General features: G+C 45.4%; 1 protein-coding gene across 10 annotated transcripts in view; it reads left to right on the forward strand.

The window, feature by feature from the left end:
- LOC105471510 (WT1 transcription factor) overlaps window positions 1-25,818 on the forward strand; it is a 51,744-nt gene extending 25,926 nt beyond the window's left edge. For 2 of the 10 annotated variants that reach the window (XM_071074904.1, XM_071074902.1), the window contains exons 6-10: window positions 10,019-10,115; window positions 13,317-13,467; window positions 16,958-17,047; window positions 17,646-17,738; window positions 20,532-25,814. In XM_071074904.1, the coding sequence (XP_070931005.1) occupies window positions 10,019-10,115; window positions 13,317-13,467; window positions 16,958-17,047; window positions 17,646-17,738; window positions 20,532-20,653 (553 nt within the window). In that variant the 3' untranslated portion in view covers window positions 20,654-25,814. Of the gene's footprint in view, window positions 1-10,018; window positions 10,116-13,316; window positions 13,468-16,957; window positions 17,048-17,645; window positions 17,739-20,531 lie in introns of all 10 variants that reach the window. The other 8 variants (XM_071074905.1, XM_071074906.1, XM_024789607.2 and 5 more) reach the window with 7 other exon arrangements.
- The last annotated feature ends 1,192 nt before the right edge of the window (window positions 25,819-27,010 follow it).

Below are 27,010 nucleotides of genomic sequence, written 5' to 3' on the forward strand. Positions count from 1 at the left end.
CAGCCTGGTCAATATAGCAAGATCTCATCTCTACAGAAAACAAAACAATTAAAAAATTAGCTGGGCACAGTGGCATGCCTGTAGTCCCAGCTGCTTGGGAGGCTGAGGTGGGAGGATTGGTTGGGCCCGGGAGTTTGAGGCTGCAATGAGCTATGATGATGCCACTGCACTCCAGCCTGGGCAACAGAGACCATCTCTCTAAAAATAATAATAACAAAGAAAAAGAGTTCTTTTTTTATAAGAGTTATTTTGCTTGTCATATGTAATGAAAATATTTTCTCTGGTTTGTATTTTAATTCTGTTGATGGGTTTTTTTCTGTCAGATATTTTTATTTTATGGTAAAAATAGTAAGTTTTTGTCTTACAGTTTCAAGTTTTTGACTTTTAGATCATGCTTAGATTTTTCCCATCCCAAGTGTTTTAAAATATTTAATTATTTCTGGTATTTTTAAAATTTTATTCTTTTAAATAAAGAGATGGAGCATGTCACAAGCAAATAATAAAATAATATTTATGTTGATCTAGATAAGTGCATAAGATCATAAGTGCATAAGATCTGATAAGTGCATATGAAAGTGACTTTTGAAATTACTGTGGCTACAGGGAAATTGGATATTCATTGAGTAAAGTGTTAAACCTAAGCATTGTGGCATAACCACTGAGAATTCCTAGGGAATGCTCCTGGATCTTTTGGCCCTAACTCCCTTAGGGCTGATTAATTCAAGTCCAGCAGTCTATGGTTCATATGACTACACGGTGAGTACAGTATTTATGCAGAGGTTTATTGTTTTGTTGTGTTTTGTTTTATTTGGTAGTAGTCCTCTCCTAAGTCTAGCTTATATTATAACAGCCCCCTCCTCCCTTTTCTTCTCAGGCTATTGGTTTATTGGAAATAGCAGGTCAGTTGTCTGGTAGAATATCCCACAATCTGGATTTGGCAGATTGCTTTATCTTACAGTCTTTTAAACTTGGGCCTCTCTCCCCTGTATTTCTTTTTTTTTTTCTGTTCTTTCTCTTTCTTCTTCTCTCTCTCTCTCTCTCTTTATTTCCCTCCCTCCCTGCCTTCCTTTTCTTTTGTCTTTCTTTCTTTCTTTCTTTCTTTTTTTTTTTTTTTTTTGAGACATAGTCTCCTTCTGTTGCCCAGGCTGGAGTGAAATGGTGCGATCTTGGCTCGCTGCAACCTCCATTTCCTGGGTTCAAGCAATTGTCCTGCCTCAGCCTACCAAGGAGCTGGAACTACAGGCGCGTGCCACCACACCTGGCTAATTTTTTGTATTTTTTAGTAGAGATGGGGTTTCGCTGTGTTAGCCAGGATGGTCTTGATCTCTTGACCTCGAGTGATCTGCCTGTCTCAGCCTCCCAAAGTGCTGGGATTACAGGCGTGAGCCACGATGCCCAGGCTTTTTTTCTGAGATGGAGTCTCACTCTTTCTCGCTAGGCTGGCGTGATCTCGGCTCACTGCAACCTCCGACTCCCTGGTTCAAGCGATTCTCCTGCCTCAGCCTCCCGAGTAGCTGGGATTACGGGCACATGCCACCATGCCCAGCTAATTTTTGTATTTTTAATAGAGATTGGTTTTCACCATGTTAGCCAGGCTAGTCTCAAGCTCCTGACCTCAAGTGATCCGCCTGCCTCAGCCTCCCAAAGTGCTGGGATTACAGGCATGAGCCACCGCGCCTGGCCTCCCCTGTATTTGCTAGAGGCTTGATTCAATTTGGGTTCTTTTTTTCTTTTCTTTTTTCCTTTTTCTTTCTTTCTTTTTCAGGTAAATGTAATTGATGAGTGGCACTGTGTTCAGCCTCATCTCTTGTGTTTAAACTTTAAGGAAGCATAGTTTCTTAGCACAAATCCTTAAACAAGGGAGTGATGGCTCTCAAGGCTTGCAGTGGGGTTCACTGTCAACATCGGAAAGTTTCAGGCATTTCAGCATCTCATGTATGAGCCCTGAGTATCAAGGGTGGGGAGAGAAGAGGGGTTGATGGGTAAATTCCATGTTTTAGAGACACAAGAGTTTGAATGTCCCCAGGTGCTTCCCTTCAATCTGATTAACTCTGCAGAGGGGAGAAGACAGAGGTGAAGATGGGGGGATGCCTGCCTGGCCAATAACTAGAGGTGGGAGAGAGAAATGACAGGCCGAAGTTCCCCCTTTTTGAATATTCATATGAATGCTAATTGCCTTCCAAAGGCTCTTTGTCTTTCTCTCTTTTACCTCTTCTGTTGATAAGGGATTTCAGGGCGGCTCTGGTTTTCCTCATCTGTAAAACTTCAATTCCTTTTTATTAATTTTCACGTGCCTGTGGAATATCAAAGTTAATCATTTCTAAAGAAGCCATTCTTGCAATGTTAAGTGTTTGTTTTTTGTTTTTTTTTTTTTTCCTGGGCCAAATCTCAATGTACACGTTTTTAGTGTATTAAGGGCTCACAATTTGTGTTATATGAGGGACATTTTTCTCTTTTTGCAGACTTCCTAAGGAAAGTGTTTATGCGTTTTTTGTTTGTTTGCTTGTTTGTTTTTGTTTTTGAGACGGAGTCTCGCTCTGTCGCCCAGGCTGGAGTGCAGGGGTGAGATCTTGGCTCACTGCAAACTCTTCCTCCCAGATTAAAGCGATTCTCTCAATTCAGCCTCCCTAGTAGCTGGGATTGCAGGCGCCCACCACCCCACCCGGCTAATTTTTGTATTTTTAGTAGAGATGGGGTTTCACCACGTTGGCCAGGCTGGTCTCGAACTCCTGACCTCAGGTGATCCGCCCACCTTGGCCTCCCAAAGTGCTGGGATTACAGGCATGAGCCACCACACCCAGCCGTATTTATGCATTTTAAAGCTGTCTAGGAAAAGCAAACTTGCTCAGCCTACATTTTATGCATCTTAAAACTGTTTAGGAAAATGTATAGTCCAGGCCACTGCCAGAAGCGAAGCGACAAAGTGCATGTTCTGCTGATAACTGCTTGTGCTTATTTTCCCAGTTCAATAGAAATATATATATATATTTTTTGGTGGGGGGTAAAGATCGTGCTGTATTGCACATAAGCAGCTATTTCCATCAGTTAGCCTTGTGCTTTCTTTATACCAGAGGTCCCCAACCCTGGGGTCACAGACCGGTAGTGGTCTGTGGCCTGTTAGGAATTGGGCCGCGCAGCAGGAGATGAGCAGCAGACGAGGTAGCAAAGTGTCATCTGTATTTATAGCCGCACCATCCCTCTAATTACTGCCTGAGCTCCACCTTCTGTCAGATCAGTGGTGACATTAGACTCTCATGGCAGCGTGAACCCTATTGTGAACTGCGCATGTGAGGGATCTAGGTTGCGCGCTCCTTATAAGAATCTAACTAATGCCTGATGATCTGAGGTAGAACAGTTTCATCCCAAAACCACCCCTCCCCACCCCGGGTCTGTGGAAAAATGGTCTTCCAGAAAACTGATGCCTGGTGCCAAAAACATTGGGGACCACTGATTTATACAAAACGACATGTTGTGCCTCCAAGTAGAAGCTGAAGAAGGCTAAAGAGGGAATGTTTCAAACCCGTCCTTCCCCACTCCCCCACCTCTCCTCTACCCCAGTCCTTTCCCTCCAGCCGAGTTCACCTTTAAAAGCTTCAGCGCGTCTAATTTCATTCGTTCCTCTGGAGAAAAGAGCTGGGAGTCATTCAAGTGTCATGATGATAAAAGTGAACCTGTAGGGTGGGGTTAATACCACCAGGATTGTCCAACTCATTTGAAAGGAAGAAAAGCACTGACCTGGACTCAAACTCTAGGTCTGCCACTTGCCATCTGTCTGACTGTGGGCAAATAATGCAATGTCTCCTTAAACCTCAGTATTCTTTGCTATAAAATGGGGATAATACTATATAAGCAACAGTTTTAACACTTATTGAGTGCATACCAGGTACTGTGATTTACTTACCTGACCTATTGCATCAGTCTAATGGGGGAAGTGCTGTTATTTTCATTTACATGAAGCTGAGGACAGGGAGGAAGTTATGTCATTTGTGTAAGGTGATACAACTTAATGAATGAATCCTAGGGTTCTGCTAAGGATTGAAAAATATATATATTTATGTATGAGTATATATTCTCTATATATTTATATATTCAATATATATTTTATTATACATTTATTAATATATATAACATGTATATAAAATATGCGTGTGTGTGTATATATATATATATTTTTTTTTACAGACAGAGCCTTACTCTGTCTGGAGTACAGTGGTGCCATCATGGCTCACTGCAGCCTTGAACTCGTGGGCACAAGTGATCTTCCCACTTCAGCCTTCCAACTAGCTGGGACTATAGGTGCACACCAACACACTCAGCATTTTTTAATTTGTATTTTTATTTTAATTTTTTTGTAGAGACAGGGTCTTACCATGATGTTGCCCAGGCTGGTCTGAACTCCTGGGGCTCACGTGATCCTCCTGCCTCGGCCTCCCAAAAGTGATGGGATTATAGGCGTGAGCCACCCACATGCCCTAAAAACTTAAATGTTATTGATCTCAATCACCAGGCTCATGAGATACATGCAATAAGTTGCAGATTGGTGGCCCTTGGGCCAGATGTGTGTTTTATTTGACCTGACAGTGATTCTTTAAAACTTCAATTATTTACAAGAACTTATAACTCAGGTGCTCTCAAAACAGTCCAGATTTCCTGCTTTTCTTTGAGAATGGAAACCTATAGCAATGCTGGGTTCACATTGTTTACAGTTATTGGCTGGGAGAGCTGAGTCGTGGCCACCTCTGTTGGTCAGAGGGTGGTGTGGCCAGGGTGGCCGTCCCTGTGAGTTCAATGTCATCTCATTCTTTAGGGCTGCCTTCATTTTACTTGTCTTACTTGGCCCCTGTAGGAATATTTGAGTTCGTGGCTCTGTTTTAAATTAAAAAGAGTCAAATCTATATTCTGACCAATTTAGCAAACACATAAAATAACTGCCTCCTCATCCAATAACCTGGAAATTCATGGAGAATAAGAGAGGTGACCGAAGAGTTGAGACAGATAAATGTCTTAGTTTTCAAGTAGGAAAAAAACCCAGTGGATTCTGGAAACCACAGAGTTAGCATGAATTCTTGGATAAGTTATTAAGCCAGATCTTTGAGAACAAGCTGGGGAGAAAACAGGGATCATTACCAATGTTGGTTAGTGGTATGCAAGACACGTGCCCAAGTCCATTTCTTTTTGGGTAGAATTACCAGTCCAATAGTGGAAGTTTACTAATACAGTGGCTCTTCATTGCAAAAAATATTTGATATTTTTGGTGTCCTTGTGGACAAGAAAGGGGATGATGGGCTAAATACTTAAATGGATGATTTGTGCTTGGTTGAACAATAAAACCAAAGGAACAGTTGTCTGAAGTACCTTTGTTAAGTTGGAGAGTGGCTTCTAGCAGAGTGGCCTCTGTGGCAGGACAGGAGAAGCAGTCATATTACCCTGAACCTCCTCTCACATGTCTTTACCTGCCTGCCTCAGACTCACGGTTCTTTTCCCCACTTGGAACCATAGCCTCATGAAACCTTGCTTTAAACTCCTGTGATCTTCCTGAATATCTTGGCCAAGGACTCATCAAATCCCTTCTCCCTGTCATTCAGCAGGGTCAGTTATCTTATGTCTCAAAAGGAAGTCTACTAGGAAACAAAACAGAAGAATACAAAAACTGTTTGAAATCTTTTTTTTTTTTTTTTTTTTTTTTGAGATAGAGTCTTGCTTTGTTGCCCAGGCTAGAGTCTTGCTTTGTTGCCCAGGCTAGAGTCTTGCTTTGTTGCCCAGGCTAGAGTCTTGCTTTGTTGCCCAGGCTGGAGTGCAATGGCACGATCTTGGCTCACTGTAACTCTGCCTCCCAGGTTCAAGCGATTCTCCTGCCTCAGCCTCCCAAGTAGATGGGATTACAGGCACGTGCCACCGTGCCCAACTAATTTTTGTATTTTTGTAGAGATGGGTTTCACCATGGTGGCCGGCCTGGTGTTGATTTCCTGACCTCGTGATACGCTTGCCTCGGCCTCCCAAAGTGCTGGGATTACAGGCGTGAGCCACCACGTCCGGCCTCAGTCACTGAATTTAGAGGATGCAGAGAGGAGCAGGGAGTCTTTGTATTCAAGGCCAACTTTACAATGGGGCAGAGGATATAAACACAGATGGCTGTAAAATAGTAACATTTGCGGCTGGGCGGGGTGGCTCACACCTGTAATCCCAGCACTTTGGGAGGCCGAGGCGGGCGGATCTTGAGGTCAGGATATTGACACCATCCTGGCTAAAATGATGAAACCCCGTGTCTACTAAAAATACAAAAAAAATTAGCTGATTGTGGTGGCGGGCACCTGCAGTCCCAGCTATTCAGGAGACTGAGGCAGGAGAATGGCGTGAACCCAGGAGGCGGAGGTTGCAGTGAGCTGACATCGCGCCACTGCACTCCAGCCTGGGTGACAGAGTGAGACTCCGTCTCAAAAAATAAAATAAAATAATTTTAAAAAGTAATATTCTTTCAGTGGTTCTCCAGGAGTCAGAGACGAGAAGGCAGATTTCAGCTTGTTTTTAAAGCTCTCCTAAAATGGAATGGGCTCTCTTGAAAACTAGTCACCAGTCATGTTGATCAACTGTTGGGCATGAGCTAGAAGAGATTTCTACTTTGAAGGGGGGTTGGCATAGATGGTCTTTCTAGGTCCTTTCTATCTCTATTAGTCTGTGGTTCCCAGACCACCGAGGTGCTTTTTATAAACTTATTTAGAGAGAATTGTTACCACGTCAAATGCCAGTACATTATACTTGGTGCTCTGGGCACACCACATTGGGAAGTGTTGAATTGCAGGTTTCCACAGTGTGGAATTGCATTGGTGTGTTTGTCTTTTGGAGACCCAAGTCCCCATAGGCAGGGGCCTGGCTGTTTTTTTTTTTTTTTCTTCCTGGACCTGGTAGGAGAATCTACTGGCATATTTGGCAGGCACAGTCTTGTTGCATGTTGCTTCTTTGGTTTGTGGTTTGCGTCTGGCTCTGCGGATTGCTGTTCCCTTTGAGTGTCACAGCGCTTCATTTCATGAGACAGTTGTCTTCAGGAAAGTCTGTTCCCGTGTCCCCACCCTCCAGGAATCCAGCTAACATCCAGAGCTTAGCTGTCAAGACAGATTTCTAATTTTTACCGTTCAATGGCAGAACTTCAATGTTGTGTCCCTAGAACTCCTTCAGCCCTAGAAAATGTGGAAAGTAGGCCAGATGCAGTGGCTCACTCCTGTGATCCCAGCATCTTGGGAGGCCAAGGTGGGAGAATCACTTGAGCCCAGGAGTTTGAGACCATCCTATGGAGGACATAGCAAGACCCTGTTTCTACAAAGATAAAAATAAAAATCAGCTGGGCATGGTGTGGGACACCTGTAGTCCCAGCTCTTTGGGAGATGGAAGCAGGAGGAACACTTGAGCCTAGAAATTCAAGGCTGCAGTAAGCTATGATCACACCACTGCATTCCAGTCTGGGCAATAGAGCAAGCTCTAAAAAAGAAAAAGAAAGAAAATGTGTAAGTCACATTGTGGCTCCATGCAGATGACTGAAGCAAGCAAAGGCAGCTTCTCTTCACAACCTTTGAGGCAAAATGTTCTGGCAGCACCATGGCACCATTCTGGTCCTGCCCTCTTTCTGCTGCCACATGGCCATTGTCGTCACCTCTCACTTTCCCACTGTCTATACCAAGTAATTGTAAGGAAGGCAGACACAGCCTTTTTCTCCTGGTAAACACATTCTAAGGGTCAGAAGGACATATGTTCTTTTGGTTTGGCATTTTTGCCCAATTTTTGCATGGTTGACCCTGGGGTTACTTCTTTGAGACATTGCCCCTGTCCCAGATAAGTCAAAAATTACTTGAAGAATGTGGAGACAAGGTATGGTAGTTTAGAGCGGCAGGCAGTTCTTTCTAAAATGCTTAGAGCCAGAAGTAAATGTGAAACCCCACAGCTTCTGTGGCCCTAGGGGGTGTGGACTTTTCAGTTGTCCTGGCAGACATTCTTCCTGTCCAGGCACTCTCTCTGCTGGCTGAGTATTATTGGGTCAGCTCCAGGCTTCCCCACACTACAGCAGATGGAGTGGGCTGATCCGCCCACCAGCTTACCTGCCTCCCTGCCCAGCACCCCTGGAACCAACTGTTAAGAGTAATGGAGGCAGAGAATGGAATTCTTAGTGCTGGCAGCCAGTTTAATCCCACCTGAAGGCTTTTAAAAATGCTGATGCGGCTGGGCCTGGTGGCTCACACCTGTAATCCCCACACTTTGGGAGGCCGAAATGGCTGGATCCCTTAAGGCCAGGAGTTTGAGACCCGTCTGGCCAACATGGTGAAACCCCATCTCTACTAAAAATACAAAAATGAGCCAGGCGTGGTGACGTGCGCCTGTAATCCCAGCTACTCCAGAGGCTGAGGCACCAGAATCATTCGAACCCGGGAGGCGGAGGTTGCAGTGAGCCAAGATCACACCACTGCACTCCAGTCTGGGTGATAGAGTGAGACTCCATCTCAAGTAAATAAATAAATACACTGATGCATCCCTCTTGGACTACCCCCCCACCAATAATTTTTTAAAAGCAGATTTATGGATTTCACAGACCGTGTGATTCGCCCATTTAGAGTGTACAATGCAGTGGTTTTTAGTATATTCACAGTTGTATGACCATTACCACAATTTTAGGACATTTTCAGCAGTCATTTTCTATGTCTTCCCAACTCCCCCAGTTCAAGGCACCCAACCACTAACCTAGTTTCTGTCCCTATAGATTTGCTTATTCTGGACATTTTATAGAAATGCAGTCATAGTACATGTGGTCTTTTGTGAGTGGCTTCTTTTTACTTAGCATGGTGTTTTAAAGGTTCATCCATATTGTAGCATGTATTGGTACTTTGTTCTTTTTCACTGCTGAATAATACTCCATCATATGCAGATACTCTCTTTGGTTTATCCATTCATCAGTTGATGGACATTTGGGTTGATTCTACTTTTTGGCTCTTAGGAATAATGTTGCTAATGCACCATGTATACAAGTTTTTGTGTGGACATCTGTTTTCATTTCTCTTGGGAATATCCCTAAGAGTGGGATTTCTGGGTCATACGTTAACTTTATGTCTAACCTTTTGAGGAACTGCCAGATATTTTGCAAAGCAGCTGCATCATTTCACAGAACTATTTCATAAGAGCTCTGCTCGGTGCTTCTAGATGTGATTCTAATGTGCTGCTGGTGTGGGTGAAAAACCTCAGTCCGCCTCATCTCATCTGGAAGTAAAGTAAGTGTAGAGCAGATAGTGGCATTGTATCTGAAGGAGAGAATAATTTTAGAGCAGAACATCCATCCCTTCCAAGTTGTCCTTTTCGGCATTGCACATTTTTCAGCTCTTCCTATGTAGTCGAAGGTGACCTGAGCACCAGTTAGGGGACTAGTCAGTCAAATGCTGGAGGAAGATTCTCCAGTGCCCACCTACAGCACAGGCAGGCTACCAAGAGTTAAGTTGATCTGGAAAAGTGACCTGTCGTTAAGCAGAATGGGTCCACAGATGTGTAATCCCCACTTCTGAGGACACGACATTTCTTCTTGCATCATCACTTTTTTGGTATTATCTGGTAAAAACTGAGTCATGAGGTGCCGACAAAAATTCAGTGCACTTAACGTGAAGCTTGAGGCATTCTGCTCATTCCTGAGATACTTGCAGCTGTCAGCCCTGCCGTCTAGATGGTAAACAACTTGCCGAGGATGAAACCCTGCCACTGCGGCTTTCCTCGGCTTGTCTGAGCGAGACCTAGACCCTAGACCGGAACGGTGCACGCCTGCGAGAATCGGAGGATGAGGGAGGGGCTGCGAGGTGGCGGCCCCAGGATCCGGCGGCCTCGCCATCCGCAGAACCCTGCATCTAAAGTGGCCCCGTGGAGGGAGGCAAAAACCAACTATTTTTGTTCTGTGAACTGTAAAAACAATCATTCCCTCCTGACTGCAGATAAGCATTTCCAAATGGCGACTGTGAGCCACCCTGAGCCTTTTTTCCCTTCTTTGTGTTTGCAGCCACGGCACAGGGTACGAGAGCGATAACCACACCACGCCCATCCTCTGCGGCGCCCAGTACAGAATACACACGCATGGTGTCTTCAGAGGCATTCAGGTGAGCACGCAGAGGCCCTAGCGGGAAGGGGGCTGCACTGCCTCTTCCTGCTTACCGGCCCTTTAGTTCCTTACTGATGGACTCTTTGGCCCTGGCAAGCCTCTTCTTCATTGCAGGCTCCTTTAACATCAGGGACCCCTGCTCGTCCCCTGGGTCTGATAACGCAGCTGTGTCCTCTCCCAGAGAGGCTGCCCCGCTGCCTGACACAGCCCAAGATGCGTCCTACAGAATCCTCTCCTTTCTGCCTTTACTGCTCCATTTGACTTCTCCAGGGCAGGCTGTGTGGCTTTTGCTTTTGAGCTAATTGGGTTTGAATTAACCGCCTGGACCTTTGACTTCTAAGATTTGGTTTACATCGTAAAGTGCCCACAGGTAGACACATCGTGGCAAGTGTTGATGATAATCATACTAACTGTACCGCCTATGGCTGGACATTTTCTATATACTAGGCGTTGTGCTAAGTTTTATACGTAGACTTGAAAAAAATGGACTTTACCCTATTAGTACCATTTTGTACTGATGTGGTACATTTGTTGTAATTGATGAGCCAATACTGATAAGTTATTGTTAGCTCATAGTTTACCTTAGGATTCACTTTTTGTATTGTACAGTTCTATGGGTTTTGAAAAATGCATAATGCCATGTACCTATTATTCTAGTATCATACAGAATAGTTTCACTACCCTTAAAGTTCCCTACACTCCACCTATTCTTCCCTCCCTCTTCTTCTCCCAACAATCACTGGTGTTTCTTCAGAATGTCATATATTTGGGATCATACTAGATGTAGCCTTTTCAGGCTGACTTCTTTCTCTTAGCAATATGCATGTAAGGTTTCTCCGTGTCTATATGTGGCCTTTCCCCCTTCATTTCATCTGCAGTACACCAGGTACTGTTATTCTCTCTATTCTATGGGTGGGGAAACTGAAGCCCAGAGGTGATGAATAACTTGACCAGAATCACCTAGCTAGTAAATGGTGAAGCCGAGACTAATAACACAGGTCTTGCCTGACTTCAGATCCCCTGTTTATACCTACCTCCTGATACTGCTTCTTGGGGAGGCAGAGGATGGTGAACAGTTTTGGAGGAGGGAGAGGTCTCCAACGAGCATGAGGAAAGTAAAGTATAAAGGTAAAAGTTTCAGAGAATTCAATAGACATTTTGGTCTGCCACCTCCATAGACCTTCAGCCTACCTTCCCTGCGGAGTCTCTATTTTGGGTGGTCAGAAGCACACGCAGTTACTAAGGGTTTCATTTATGGCTTATAAACATCAATCCATGGCTGCAACATGAGTAACAGCAGTGATACTTTCACCAGAATGGTCAGTACTCTAGAAGTAAGTTGTATCCGGGCCAGACCCCACAGGATATGTGGGGCAAGTAGCTCTGAGATGTTCTGATTAATGTTTCCAGAAGTGTCACAAAGAGAGAACAGTGTGCTCCCTACTCCCAAGCCTTTCAATGGAGAGGAATAAAGGCAAGAGTTACAGAAATATGGAAATCTGACGACGGTTTGGGGAGACATCAAGCCTGTCCCCTGACGAATACCATCAGAATCCTTCACCAGGGCCCTTACTGAGATTAACAACTGTTCCCATGTGCACTGCTTCTAGGATGAATTAAGGGAAATGGAAAATGCTTCCTTTGCTTTCTTTCCCATCAAGCCCAGTTTGTCAAGCTCCCTTGTCATGGCCTCTAAAAAACTCCAGACTGCACAGGTGTTGAGTATTCCCATCCAACAACTAGCTCACCATTTAATTTTATGCCACCATTATCCCTGAGACACTTCGGCCTATTAACATCAATGTTGCGTTGTATGTCACTATAGCATTTTTCTTCCAAAAAAAGAAAGTGACCTTTCAGTGCAGGGCAATGTGAAATAGGGACTAGAACACAAGCATGGGGTAGAGTGGAAAATGCATGGGGCAAGAAGTTGGTTATACTCAGAAGTGGTTCCAGGTCTTAGCAGAAAACATGAATGCGCTTTAGGCCAGGCATGGTAGCTCATGCCTGTAATCCCAGCACTCTAGGAGGCCAAAGTGGAAGGATCCCTTGAGCTCGAGAGTTCGAGACCAGCCTGAGTAACATAGGGACATCCTATCTCTACCAAAAAAAAATTAGCTGGGCATGGTGACTCTCACCTGTTGTCCTAGCTGTTCAGGTGGCTCAAGTGGGAGGATTACTTGAGCTGGTGAGGTCGAGGCTGCAGTGAGCCCCGATCGTGCCTGGGCAACTCCTGCACTCCAGCCTGGGCAACAGAATAAGATCCTGTCTTAAGAACAAACAAAACCAAAACATGGATGCACTCTAGTGTCAGCATCTCACCCTCTATGGGGTTAATTTGCACATCTGTAAAGGAATGAGGAGAATTTAGTGCCCACTCAGGCACTTGCTGAGCTCCCATTTATGACTCCCTGACCCCAAGAAGAGGAAGGGGAGCTTGCCTCTCTGTTTTCCTCCAGTTCTTATTCTTGGAAGACTGACAACACACACACTGCACTTCCACAAGATAAAGAGGAGCAACAGATGCCCTGCAAAGGATGTGTGCAGTGCACAGAAGGCAGACGGATTCCAGTGCTTTTTGGTGTCACTATTAAAGGTTGTGCTGGCTTCACCATGGCCTTCTGGTGGGTTTTGCTTCCTTTCACAGATGGGACCACCACATCCAGGGGCTCCTTCTTCCTTGTTATTTATCTATACTTGGATGATCTGGTCAGTTTGGGGCTCATTCATTATCCCCCTTTTTTCAAATAAGGATGCCCCCACCCATTGCAGATTGCCTCTAGGTCATGTGGTCATGTCTCCAAGCAGGAGGGAGTAGTTAGGTTTTGGGACTTTGGACTTGGAAACATCACTACCTCAAGAGGAGAAACTGAGAGATAGAATGGATTGGGAGCTCTTTGAGGCACCAGCATTTCTTTTGCAGAGGCTCTGGGACAGCCATTTCATGTAGGTTGCATCTCAAGAGCCACTTCTGGTTGCTCAGTAGTGATGACCTTAGAGCACTGCATTGTAGAATGTCCTGATCTAGCATCCATTAGTGATGTCTGCCATGGCGATCTGGAGTGTGAATGGGAGTGGTTTTAGGTCTGCACCTGCTACCCCTTCTTTGAATATATTCCAGTGCTCACTCTCCCTCAAGACCTACCAGAATGTTCACATATGGCTTAAAGCCTCCTTGCCTCTTACTGTCTGCCTACAGGATGTGCGGCGTGTGCCTGGAGTAGCCCCGACTCTTGTGCGGTCGGCATCTGAGACCAGTGAGAAACGCCCCTTCATGTGTGCTTACCCAGGCTGCAATAAGAGATATTTTAAGCTGTCCCACTTACAGATGCACAGCAGGAAGCACACTGGTAAGTGTGCCCACTGTCCAGCCTTGGACAAACATGGTTCAAGAGCTCCTTTTCCAGGCTGTCACGCTGCTAAGGACCCAGGTCATTTCCAGGATGGAAAGTAAGCACTGCTTTGAAAGGTCTGATCCAGGTGATGTAAAGAGGCTGTGAGGCCATTTTGCATTCTGATTATCCATCCTTTATTACAGAAGTCAGTAAACTGTCTTCCAGAAGGCCAGAGCAGAGTGGTAGAGAGAAAGTGCCACAGAATTAAAGAGACCCGCGTGGGAATCGTGTTGGTGTTAGAATACTATTAGCATTTCTAAAGAGAGAGGAGCTAGCCTGGGAATATAGTCATCAGGTGGTTTTAGAAGGTCGATGGGCAAGATCGTTGTGAAATTTTGGAAGAGATGGTCCAAAGAAAAACTTACCTGCTTAGGTCAGTAATAATCAACCAGACAGGAAGGGGAAAATTGATTGTTTTTTTGTGATCACTTTAAAAAAAAAAAAAAAAGGTCAGGTGCGGGGGTTCACACCTGTAATCCCAGCACTTTGGGAGGCTGAGGTGGGTGGATTACCCAAGGTCAGGAGTTGGAGACCAGCCTGGCCAACAAAGTGAAACCCTGTCTTTACTAAAAATACAAAAACGAGCCGGGTGTGGTGGCACGCACCTGTGATCCCAGCTACTCGGGAGGCTGAGGCAGGAGAATTGCTTGAACCTAGGAGGCAGAGGTTGCAGTGAGCCAAGATCTCATCACTGTACTCCAGCCTAGGCAACAGAGCAAGAATCTGCCAAAAAAAAAAAAAAAAAAAAAAGAAAGGAGAGAGAGAGATGATGATTTTTGAAGATACTCCAATGAAACTGGATTTTCCCCCAGGTCAAGGAGGCTGCTTGTGGGAAACAGAGAACTGGCATTGTCTGGTGTTGGCCACCTTGAATGTGGACAGCCATGTCACAGAATGTTTGCTCTGGGCCTTGTGGGCACTAGGTGGGAGTGTGGGAGTGTGGTGAAACCCAGGTTTTCTTACAGAGGAGCTACTGCTACCTTTTCCACAATCAAAGAACAGCATAATTATAAGATGACTGTTACAACTGTAATATTACTGCTGATTTTGCTCTTGGGAAGCTGGAGAAAAAAGTGAGCTGCATTCAGATTTCCTTAGACCACTGGATTTTGCTAATTCACTGTATCCAGAGGATACAATTCTGGTATCAACCTGAGTTTGCACTTAGTGGGCCACAGACTTTGAGGCTAAAGAGGAGGGGACCAGTGGCATGTTATATTTTTATACGTTTCCCCAAATGGGATCATTTGAAAAGTGACTGTCAAGGTTATAAGGAAAACGAAAAAGTAAAATCCTGCCTGAAAAATGCAAGGGAATAAATGAAGGCAATATGGTTGTAGATACTTTTAATGGGAGAGAAGCACTTAGAATGCAGTGAGGATTAGACAACTGTGTGAAGGGAAGGCAGTAAACAGGAGAGCCAGAACCCCAGACCCACTGGAGCCTTTAAGAAACTCTTCCTTGCAGAAGACGAGGGCAGGTTGGTATTTAACAATCCTACAGCCCCCCTTGAAAGAGAGCAATATCTTCTTATTTATTTATAACAACAGTATGGACTATTATATTAAGTACTTTTTGGGTGTCAGGCTCTCTACATGTATATTTCATTTAATCCTCACTCGCAAAACATTTATTAAGAGGGTAGGATATAACAGAAAGAGGACTCAGGCTCCTGCTTTTTAACTGCAGGTTATAATCCCCCTTCTCAAAGAGTTGGTGGTTTGTTTGGGAGCGAGGATATAAACAAATGAAAAGTGATTAAGAGAGTACATGATCATGTACTAAATCAGAGACAGGAGGCACCGAGGAGTTTGGAGGGTATCAGATGACTAGGGTCATCTGAGAAAGCTTCTTGGAGGAAGAAGGGCTTGGGTTAACCAGTGAAGGCTGGTAGGTTGGGCAGAAAAAGTGATAGGTGAGCAGAAGCTCAAAGGCAGGGGAAGGAAATCAGACTCAATAGGGGTATTGTGTTCTCCAGCGTGCAGAGGTGAAGCATAAGGCACCAAGCTGGATACAAATACAAAGAAAGGGGCCAGGTGCAGTGGCTCACACCTGTAATCCCAGTATGTTGGGAGGCATAGGCGGGAAGATTGCTTAAGGGGGTCAAGACCCAGCCTGGTCAATATAGTGAGACCCCGTCTCTACAAAAAATATTTTTAAAAATTTAGCCAAGTGTGCTGGTGTATGCCTGTAGTCCCAGCTACTCAGGAGGCTGAGGTGGGAGGATGGCTTGTGCCCAGGATTTCGAGGCTGCAGTGAGCTAGGCTCACACCATTGCACTTCAGTCTTGGCAACAGGGAGAGACTCTGTCTCTGAGAAAAGAAATAAAAAGGCTCTAGTCCTCAGGATTTTCCAGCCCATGGAAGAATTGTAGAATTGTAGACCCAGACATAGCTCACCACATTAGACACCCTGGAATAAATGTTGTAATGAGGGAAGGAAGGGAAATTGACCCATGCAGTTTCCAAGTAGGCATTGCAGAAGAAGGAGACATACAGGAGACTTTTCGATGTGGAGACAGGGAACATTTAGTGTGAGCAGAGTGCAAGGAGGACTTCAGGATGTGAGCTCTGGCATAGTGGGGAATAGAGATTCGTGAGGGAAATAGCAGAGGCTTTGAGGTTGGAAAGGTAACAGGACCTGACTGATTCCAGAATGGCTTGTTTCCATCCCAGATGCCTGTGACTCAGGATTCTCCTAGGAAGGTGGGAAGGCTTGGGGTTGCTCACTTCTCTTGGGGCTCAGGTCCCAGTATCTGGCTGAACTTTCTCTAGTGAGGACAGGGGTGAGGCTTCTCCATTCTGAGTCAGGAGGTTGGGTAATCCCACTACTGGCTTCTCTTGGATAAAGCACACCAAAAACTTTCTCAATGCTTTTGGTGTATCTCGAGGATCTCACAACCATGGAGGCATACTTGCTTGACTCAAGAACAAGGAGTCGTAGCACAGAACACCAGATCTTCGGGCCGTAAAACATAAAACTCTTATTTCATGAGGTTGACCTCAAGGCACATGCATCCCAGAATTCTGCCTCAGATTCTGCCTGGGAGTTAAATATTTTGTTTTTTATTTGCTAATATTTTTTGAGCACTCTTTCTGTGCTAGGCCCTGGGCTGAGCCCTTTATGCAAAGGTCATAAATCCTTTGAAGTTGCTGTATTATTGGACCCATTTTGCAATAAAGAAACCACACCTCACCCAGGGTTTTTTTTTTTTTTTTTTTTTTTTTTAATGGCAGAGCTAGATGTGAGCTTCGGGGTAGAATCCTCTGGCCCCTGAGCTCCCATTCATTTCTAACTTGCAGGTTGGGGATCATCCTACCCTAAAAAGCTCCAACAAAGTGCTTTAGGCATTTTGGGATCTGTTCAGTCCTAGTAGGAGAGGTTGCCTTGAATGAGATCCCCTTTTCCAGTGTCATTTTCAAATAGAATATGTGTCTTCCCCAAGGTGAGAAACCATACCAGTGTGACTTCAAGGACTGTGAGCGAAGGTTTTCTCGTTCAGACCAGCTCAAAAGACACCAAAGGAGACATACAGGTTTGTAGGTTCACTTCTCATTGTTGCCAGCCATGTTCCCTTGGGCTAGGATTGATTTCATGATTCTCTTTGTTGTTGAATATGAATGAGAGAGTCAGCCATGTGTTTAGTTTTTCCAGTATTTTTCCCCCATAATCTCTGGAGATGTTCCTCCTCTTAAAGAAAAAGAAAGAAAAGGAAACACCCCACATTTCCCCTGCAAACCACAGAACTGCGAGATCCCACTAGCATTGGGCTGATGATACACTGAGCATCGGCAAAGAATGAGGGTGACGGAGAGTGGAATCCAATTTGTAGCGTGTGATTCACTTTTCCTGTCTCTGACACAGCTGAGATCTTCCAGCTGGTGAGAAACTGGACCTTTGTGGTTAAGGAATGATTGTTCCCAAGCTAGAAGCAGGTCCTTGAAGATTCCTGTGCAGAATCAGGGATTCTTGTTGGGCCTGAGGGACTGGAGAAATCTGAGGGTGAGGCAGATGCAGACATTGCAGGCGTGGCTGGAAATGCTGGGCTCCTCCAGCTGTCAGAAGTCAGCCTTGTGGGGCTCACTGTGCCCCACATTGTTAGGGCCGAGGCTAGACCTTCTCTGTCCATTTAGGTGTGAAACCATTCCAGTGTAAAACTTGTCAGCGAAAGTTCTCCCGGTCCGACCACCTGAAGACCCACACCAGGACTCATACAGGTAAAACAAGTGCGTAAACTTTTCTTCACATTTATTTTTCATTATTTTTTTAAACTATTGTGGAATGAAATTGTGATGAGAGGGATTGGAAAAGACTAGTGTAAAAGTTCTAAGGTTTAGCCTCAGCTGAGAGAAGGAATAGTGCATGGCTATCTTTAAATAATAAATAATAACATTTTTTAAAGAAGGGGAGGGTGGAAATACAGAGAAGGAGAAAGATGGGAAAAAAATGGCTGGAGTGTGCAGAATGAAAATGAAGAGATAAGCCAGGTCCCTACTGTTTCCAGTTTGTCATGTCACACATTTTGTCACTCTGTTTGATATGATAATCAACTTTACAGAAAAGCAGCAGAAATTCTAGCAAGCCAAACATTTATTCTTCTGAGAGCACATGTTTCATGGCACTGTTTTCAGAGAACTGAGTCCTTGCTTTGCTGAAAGTTAATGCCCCCGGAGCGGTCTTGGTTTCTGTGGGACCAGTATCAGTGTGTGGATATTATTTCTTTTGTACTAGTACAGAGAGGAGAATAGGGCATTTATTTACTGGCTGCTGAAGGTTTTTGCTTTCTGCAAGGCTGGTGTGATTCATAATAAAAATAGCACCACCTTTGTTGCATATTTTCTACCTTTGGAAAGAGGGTTAATGCTTAGCTTGTCTAAGTCTATCTTCACAACATGCTTGTAAGTAGAGTAAGATAGGACCGGGTGTGGTGGCTCATGCCTGTAATCCCAGCTTTTTGGGAGGTTGAGGTGGGTGGATCACTTGAGCCCAGGAGTTCAGGACCAGCCTGGGCAACATGGCAAAACCCTGTCTCTACAAAAAATACAAAAACTAGCTGGGCATGGTGGTGTGCACCTGTAGTCCCAGCTATTTGGGGGAGGCTGAGGTAGGAGGATCACTAGAGCTTGCTTGGGAGGCTGAGGCTGCAGTGAGCGGTGATCCCACCACTGTACTTCATCCCAAGCGACAGAATAAGACCCTGTCTCAAAACGAAACAAAAAAAGTAAGGTCGGCATGTTTTATTCCCATCTTACAGATGAGGGGACTGAGGCAATAGTAATTCAATGGCTTATCTAAAGTCACAAAGTTACTAAGTAGCAAATCCAGTTCTGTCTGCTTCCAGCCCACCTTGTCCCACTTGCTTCTTTATTGGAGAAGGAACAGGCATTTACGCTGCAGTCCAGGGAGCATGGGGAGTCAAGCAGAGAGTCGAAGTCAGCAAAGCTGAACACCACTGAGAGACCGAGAGGAATGAAGATGATGAGAGAGAGGGTTGGGATTTGTCCATTAGGAGCCAGCCCTTGACGGCACTGCTGGAGGTGGGGTTAGAGAGTGGGAGCCAGGCCAGGAAGAGCAGAGGAACAGCGTGTGAAGGAAAACATGACATCACAAACCCCTGGGCAGCCCCAGATTCTCTGCCCAAACTGGCTGCATTTAAAAACAGAGCCAAGGTACCTGTGGTCCATGGTTGGTGGGATGGGATCTTGCTTCCCTTCCTCAGGTGCCTTCGATGCTTCTTTGACTTAGTCCTGAGCTCATAATTTGGTGGCAAAGTGTTATAGTCCCTTGTACACTGCTGTCACACTCCCCAAGTAAGTGTGACATGACCTGTTTCACCAGCAGACTGTTTAATACCGCATTTGATTGGCCTCCGGTCTGACCCTGGGACACCAGCCCTCCTGGGACATTTCTCAGTGCTTGTCCAAATCAGTACTCAGAGAAGGCCAAGTGGGACCAGCAGTATCTGAGAAGATCTGTCAAGTGGTACAGGGTTTGGCTTCTGCACATTCTTCCTTAGGATGGAGCCGCAGCTGCTTTTCCATCATGGCTAGGCCTGGGAGGTGTGATACAGGAAAGAGCGTGGGCTCTGGAATTCAACAGACCTGGAGATTTGAGTTCTGCCTGCATCTGCCTTCAGTAGATGTCCTACCTCATCTGTAGAGTGGGGATAATAACGCTTCCCCTACGGGCTGTTGTAAGGAATACATGAGGGTGTGTGTGTGTGTGTGTGTGCGCGCGCGTGTGTGTGCAGCCCAGCACAAGGCTTGGCATATGTTAAGCATCAAATAAATGATAGTTATTCTCCCTAATGAGAATGAGGCTTGGAAAGAATGTCTGAGGGCTCTTTGGGTGGAGAAGCCTCAATCTTTTGGCAAGCTTATTAAAAATCTAAGAACCACGCCCCAACTAGAATCTTCCATATAACAAGATTATGCTCTCAGTAACACTTTAAGAGAAAAACAAAAACAACACATAACATGCAAACTGGTATCAGTGATTTATTTTTAAAGTATCCAGCCCATCCAGGGTATCTACACAGATAGAAGTGTTAAAAGCTTCAGTCACAGCTCAGATCCCTGGACAGTGATCACTCAGTAATACCCAGGGTGATGACCTGGAGGCTTCTGCAGCCCAGTTCTGCTCAGTTCCCAACTTACTCAGCAAGGGGGAGAAATTTACACAGTCCGCAAAACATTCTGTCAGCAGAGACTGAAACAAACGTTCTTCCCCTTAATTATGAATTGCTCAGACATTTCCCCCAACTTGACTCATTCTTTATCTCCCACTTTCCAAGTTTTCTGGCCTAAGAATATAACTTTACAATATTTCGATCCTTAAAGCCCCCAGAGGTGCTGCTGTTTCAAGGCTGCCTGGGAAATGAGCTCAGTTGGTTAGCTCAGGGATGGAACGATGGGGAATTCAGAGTGGGTGCCTTGTAATGACTTGACTCAGGCCTTGATAGTTGAACTTGCGCCCGTCTCTTCATTGCAAGTGTCTCTGACTGGCAATTGTGTCAACAGGTGAAAAGCCCTTCAGCTGTCGGTGGCCAAGTTGTCAGAAAAAGTTTGCCCGGTCAGATGAATTAGTCCGCCATCACAACATGCATCAGAGAAACATGACCAAACTCCAGCTGGCACTTTGAGGGGGTCTCCCTCGGGGACCCTTCAGTGTCCCAGGCAGCATGGTGTGTGAACTGCTTTCAAGTCTGACTCTCCACTCCTCCTCACTCACTTCCCTAAGAAGGAAACTTCAGTTGATCTTCTTCATCCAACTTCCAAGACAAGATATCGGTGCCTCTGGAAACCACCAGGTGTGCCTGGAAGAGTTGGTCTCTGCTCTGCCTACTTTTAGTTGACTCACAGGCCCTGGAGAAGCGGCTAACAGTGTCCGGTTAGTTAAAAGCCCATTGCCATTTGGTCTGGATTTTCTACTGTAAGAAGAGTCATGGCTGATCGTGTCCCCCTGACCCTTCCCTTCTTTTTTTATGCTCGTTTTCGCTGGGGATGGAATTATTGTGCCATTTTCCATCGTGGAATATTTATAGGCCAGGGCATGTGTATGTGTCTGCTAATGTAAACTTTGTCATGGTTTCCATTTACTAACAGCATCAGCAAGAAATAAATCAGAGAGCAAGGCATCGGGGGTGAGTCTTGTCTAACATTCCCGAGGTCAGCCAGACCGCTAACCTGGAAAGCAGGATGTAGTTCTGCCAGGCAACTTGTAAAGCTCATGCATTTCAAGCAGCTGAAGGAAGAATCAGAACTAACCAGTGCCTCTGTATAGAAATCTAAAAGAATTTTACCATTCAGTTATTTCAATGTGAACATTGGCACACTGCTCTTAAGAAACTATGAAGATCTGAGATTTTTTGTGTATGTTTTTGACTCTTTTGAGTAGTAATCATATGTGTCTTCATAGATGTACATATCTCCTCGCACAAATGAAGGGGAATTCATTTGGAATTCATTTTCATCATTGGGGGTGTCCTTGGTGTAAACAAACCATGCTGGTTATGTGGCTTCAAGTTGTAAAAATGAAAGTGACTTTAAAAGAAAATAGGGGCTGGTCCAGAATCTCCACTGATCAGACTGTTTTTAAGTAACTTAAGTAACTTTGGGTCTACAAGTATATGTGAAAAAAATGAGACTTCCTGGGTGAGGAAATGCATTGTTTAAAAGTGCTTGTGTGTGCGTGTGCGTGCGTGTGTGTGTTGTGTTGTGTTTTGTTTTTTAAGGGAGGGAATTTATTTACTGTTGCTTGAAATTACTGTGTAAATATATGTCTGATAATGATTTGCTCTTTGACAACTAAAATTAGGACTGTATAAGTACTAGATGCATCACTGGGTGTTGATCTTACAAGATATTGATGATAACACTTAAAATTGTAACCTGCATTTTTCACTTCGCTCTCAATTAAAGTCTATTCAAAAGGAAAGTGGCAAGATTCCATCAGCTGTATTGTGTTCAAATCTCAAGGCCACTGAGCCTCTTTTAAACAGGTAAGAGAAGACGCCACCGATGTCGAATGCTACTAGTGAGCCTATCCAGGTCGTGACCACAATTTATTTATCTCTGTCAAACTTCAGGAGGGACTTACATGTCCTAGAAGCAGCAGAGAATGCCTTCACCTTGCATTACAGAGTGATCGTGCTCGTGCTGTGGTTGAATGGGGTCTGTGGATGATGTGGGGATTATGTTTTAAGGTTTATTTTAGGCAGATTATCATTGTATCACTTCTTACTCCAGATCAGCAAAAGAAAATAGAGAGATGTTCATGATAACTTGTCCTTTTGAAAGTTCACAGATACATCACTGGGAGGGCATAGGCTGAACACCTAGTACAATTGAATTTACAACTGTACTTGCTATAAATCAGCTCAGCAGATTGAAAACTGCTCAGCCTTTCCAGGGCAACTGAGTGTGAAAGCAAAGATCTATATTATCTATAAACTATAAACTCTGTGTTCTGGTGTGTGGTTTTTGAATTGTAAATAAGGAGATTAATTTGGTGCCGCTCCTCTCAGCTCCCTTGTCTTGGGGCTTGCATGCATTCCGGGTTTTATTTCTTCATTTAAAATACGTCTCAAACAGATGGAAGCCCAGCCATGGAGACTGTTGTGCGTTGAAGTGCAGCTCAAAGTTTGGGCAGCCTAAAAGTCAGGTCCGGAGGCCTCTCTTATTTTGCATCTGGCTCTTGCATCACTGTTAATTATAGCGAGTGTGGTGACTCATTTATATCAGCCGTTTTTATCTTTTCCTGCCAGAAGACAGCGTTTCTCTGGAGAAGCTCAGGACAAGCATGGCAAACGTCAGCGAGTCGGGAAAAGCCAGGTCTTACAACAAAAGTACAGCCACATTGATTGTTTCAACTGCACAGGGAAGAACAGAGATTCTCAGATGACCCTGCAAGTTTAGCTTGCAGTTAAGCTCATGGGCTTTGGAAAGCAGACCAACCTGGCTTCAAATTCTAAATCTCCAGTTTCCTTATCTGTGAAGTGGGGACAAAAGTCTCTGCCTGATAGGATCATAGTGAGGAGGAATTTTTTTGTAAGTATGAAAACATCAAGTACATAGCAAAGGCTCATAAACGTTATCTAGGAAAACTATTACCCAAGAACTCACTGGCTCATTGTTTTTTACCTCCCCCTCCTCCAGGCATCCTCTTGCAGTGTCTAACCATCCCCACAGGTCAGCTCTGAAAAATGGAAACAAGTCCATTGCCCTCTGCCCCAACCCAGAGTTAATAACTTTTGCAGCAATTGAGCTTCTTGCCAGCCTTGCCACAGAGACCATCTGTGCTTGCTGTGTCTTCTGTAAAGCACTCGTGAACACTGTACGTGTTTCTGAGACCCACGGTGTTGCTCTTCCATAGACTGTGAGGAATCAGTGGGAGCTCCCTGTGGCCCAGGCTTGAGGCGGTGTTGGGTGCAGTCGTCAGCATGTGCACTTTTCCATCTTGCTTTATTTACTGCAGCACCTCGTTTAGCATATGACTCAGTACTCCCAGTTCCCCAACTCCCTCTGCTGGATCTTCCCAGACTCTTCCAGTCACCCGGAGCCGTCTCCTCTCTGAACCTCTGTAACATTTAGAGTACATTTAACATTAAATAGTACTTTAGGTCAGAATAGTGCTTTCCCCTCCTTTTTGATCTTTAGGACACTCCTGTAAGGTAGACAGGGCAAGTGTTATCCCCACTTTACAGATGAGGACATTGAGGCTCAGTAGAAGTAAGTGGCTAAGGCAGCACTTAGTCTTGGTCTTCAGCATCCAGGTGTCCTCCCAAAACGTGCTTGGTGGTGTAGACTTGCACTCTGCTCCCTTGCCTCATTTTTTATATATCCTTTTTTTTTTTTGGCTGGAGTGCAGTGGTGCAACCTTGGCTTACTGCAACCTCTGCCTGCTGGGTTCAAGCGATTCTCCTGCCTCAGCCTCCTGAGTAGCTGGGATTACAGGCTCATGGCATCATGCCCAGCTAATGTTGTGTGTGTGTGTGTGTGTGTATGTGTGTGTGTGTGTATATACTTTTTTTTTTTTTTTGAGATGGAGTCTTGCTCTGTTGCCCAGGTTGGAGTGCAGTGCTGCAATCTTGGATCACTGCAACCTCCAACTCCTGGGTTCAAGCAGTTTTCCTGCATCAGTCTCCTGAGTAGCTGAGATTACCGGCATGCACCACCACGCCCGGCTAATTTTTGTATTTTTAGTAGAGATGGGGGTTTCATCATGTTGGCCAGGCTGGTCTCGAACTCCTGACCTCGTGATCCGCCCGCCTTGGCCTCCCAAAGTGCTGGGATTACGGGAGTGAGCCACCGCGCTGACCTTCATTTTTATGTATCCTTTTTTCTCTGCCAGAATGTGAGCTTCTAGAGGGAAGGAGATCTTCTCCCTTTCCTGCATTACTTCCATTAGGAATTCTCAGCGTTCACATCCATGGACAGCAGCTGGGAAATTTGCTAAAGCTCAGACTCAGATTCAGAAGTTCTGGGGCGGGGCCTTGAGAGTCTTCTTTTCTAACGAGTTCCCAGGGGATTCCCACTGTACCAGCCTGTGGATGACACTGTGTGTAGCAAGGATCTACAGGGTGGGCTTGTTAAGTACTTGAAGGGTGACTGATGAGATTAGCACTTGACTGTCCTGGGATGGTGCTGGGCCCTTCTAGTCCTTGAGAGGAGTCAGTGAAGACGGCACAGGGCCCTACTGTGAAGGTCCACTGTGGGTCAAGACACGCATGCTGAATGCAGTCAGAGGAACTGTGCACCAGCCCAGGGAAATCCATCCATGAGGGGGTTGTTTTCAAACACAGTTGGCGGATCCTGTGTTGGTGACTTCCACAAGTTGGGGAGACTTCCACAGGTAAGATCAAGTGTGGTGAGGGGCACACCTGCCTCTCCAGTCCTTGCACCTCACTCAGTCACACATCTCAGCAGTGGACCCCTGCCTCCCTGATGCCCTGTTTTCTAGCATCCACAAATTGAAGTCTTATGGCCTTGGTGAGCATGTATTCCCTGTGAGCCCCAAGCCTCACTGGCAGGCAGGGTTTTCCCATGTCTTGCTGCTACTAGGAACTACTTTCTTGGCTCTCTTGGGTAACAAAGAGCAAAGGTGATGGTCCTTGGAGCCCTGTCCTCCCTGAAGGGTGTTTGCAACACTAATCTTGGACTAATGGATGTGCCAGGAAGAAGTTTGTGTGTGTGGCGGGGGGGTGGCGGGGTGGGGGGTTGATTTTGCTCGCCCAGGGGATATTTGGCAATTCCGGAGACATTTTGGATCATCATGACCAGGGCAGGGGTGGGGTGCTCCTGGTATCTGGAGGATACAGGCCAGAGATGCTGCTAAACAACCTACAGTGCACAGGACAGCCCTTTCCTCCCCCTTCCCAAAGAATGATCTGGCCCAAAATGTCAATAGTCTCCTGGTTGAGAGACCCTGGCATAGAAGAGGGAAGTGACTTGCTGTAGATGGACTGTTACCAGATGAGAGGGGTGATGCTAAGAATTGCTGTCTGGGCTGTCTTTAATCCACCATTCTGAATTAACTGACTCGCAGGAGGCATTTTTCTTCAAAGTCTTGAATCAGGCAGAGTGGCTTGTAGGAATTTCTCATAGGTAAATGCATGAGAACCACAAAAAGGAAGACAAATCTCTATGAAAATATAAAGGTCTGGGCTCTTCATTCAGGTCTTTGCTTCTAGTGACTATTTTAATTATCAAGTGATTGAAATATGTATAATTATTTATTTGATAGGATCTTGCAAAGCTGATAAATAAATACAAATATTCATGATGATGATCACACCTGGTCTGATTTCTATTGTCAGTTGATGTTATGCTGAGAAAGTAGCTGATTCCATGGAGGGCTCTGGGCTTTCCTCCGTTTTTCAAGCAAAATGCTGATTCTGTTAGCTCTCAGGCTGGCCTTGAGAAGGAAAGAGAGAGCCAGACAGCATAGGAAGGGTAGTATCTCAGAGATCTGGAAACCCACCGGCCAGCCCTGCACAGTTAGGACGATCAAGACCAGACCCCTGAATAAGGTGGTGCTTCAGAGACTGGTGAGAGGATGAGGACAAATTCCTGAAGTCCAGGGATCTGGAAGGTCAGTGCCTTTAAGTACAGACAAAATTATCCCAATTCGAGTAGAGGCCTCAGACAGGGAGACCGCAATGGTAAGCAAGTCAAGCAGACCAAATGAGCAAATGTGAACTGCGGAGTTGGTGCGATATTTTTATGGAGCAGGGGAGAATTGAAGGATGGTCCGGGGGATGGGCTGAGATAAATGCAGAGGGGAGAGGTTGGTTGAGACCAGTGGCTTTCCCCGCTCCTGTCATCCCAGGAGCATTGGTGATGCTGACACTTGGCCATGAAGGATTGCCTGATGCAGTGGGGATTCGGAGGGCCATGGAGGAGGCAGTTGGGCTCCAGGAGAAAGAAGGAGGAGGGGTGGAGTGAGGAAGACCAGTCTGGGAAGAAAGATGAGACAGATGAGGAATGGAGTGCGGATGTCAGGGAGGTCTGCAGGAAGAGGGGGCTTCTGTCTCACAGGGCCTGCCCCCAGCATGAACCTGCACTGGCCTGTGAATGCACACTCCAGGACTTTCACAATTAGGAGATGCTCAAGTGATGAACGGCGAATCGGATCAATGCACACCATGTATTGATCCTTTGTGTGCAGCTCAGTGCCATCTTACATGCATTCTCCATTTACATGCACTCTCTCCACTTGCCTCCTTTTGACAGTGGTTCCCATTTTACAGATGAAGAAACCGAGACTCCAGAAGTACCTCCCACAGGATCATGCAGTTCGTGCATAGGGCAGAGTTGAGATTTTAATCTGGCTGAGTCAGAGCCCATATTCTTCACTCCTACACTGTACCACATTTGTCCCCCGTCCCAGGGCACGTTGGCCTCATGCACCAGAGGAGCAGGAATGTTGAGAGAATGCAAGAGCGATGTCTTGCCCACTTGCCAGGATACCAGGGATGTTTGTCAAGTGCCCAGAGAAA

Source organism: Macaca nemestrina, chromosome 12, assembly GCF_043159975.1.
Source record: "Macaca nemestrina isolate mMacNem1 chromosome 12, mMacNem.hap1, whole genome shotgun sequence".
Classification (NCBI taxonomy): Eukaryota; Metazoa; Chordata; class Mammalia; order Primates; family Cercopithecidae; genus Macaca; species Macaca nemestrina.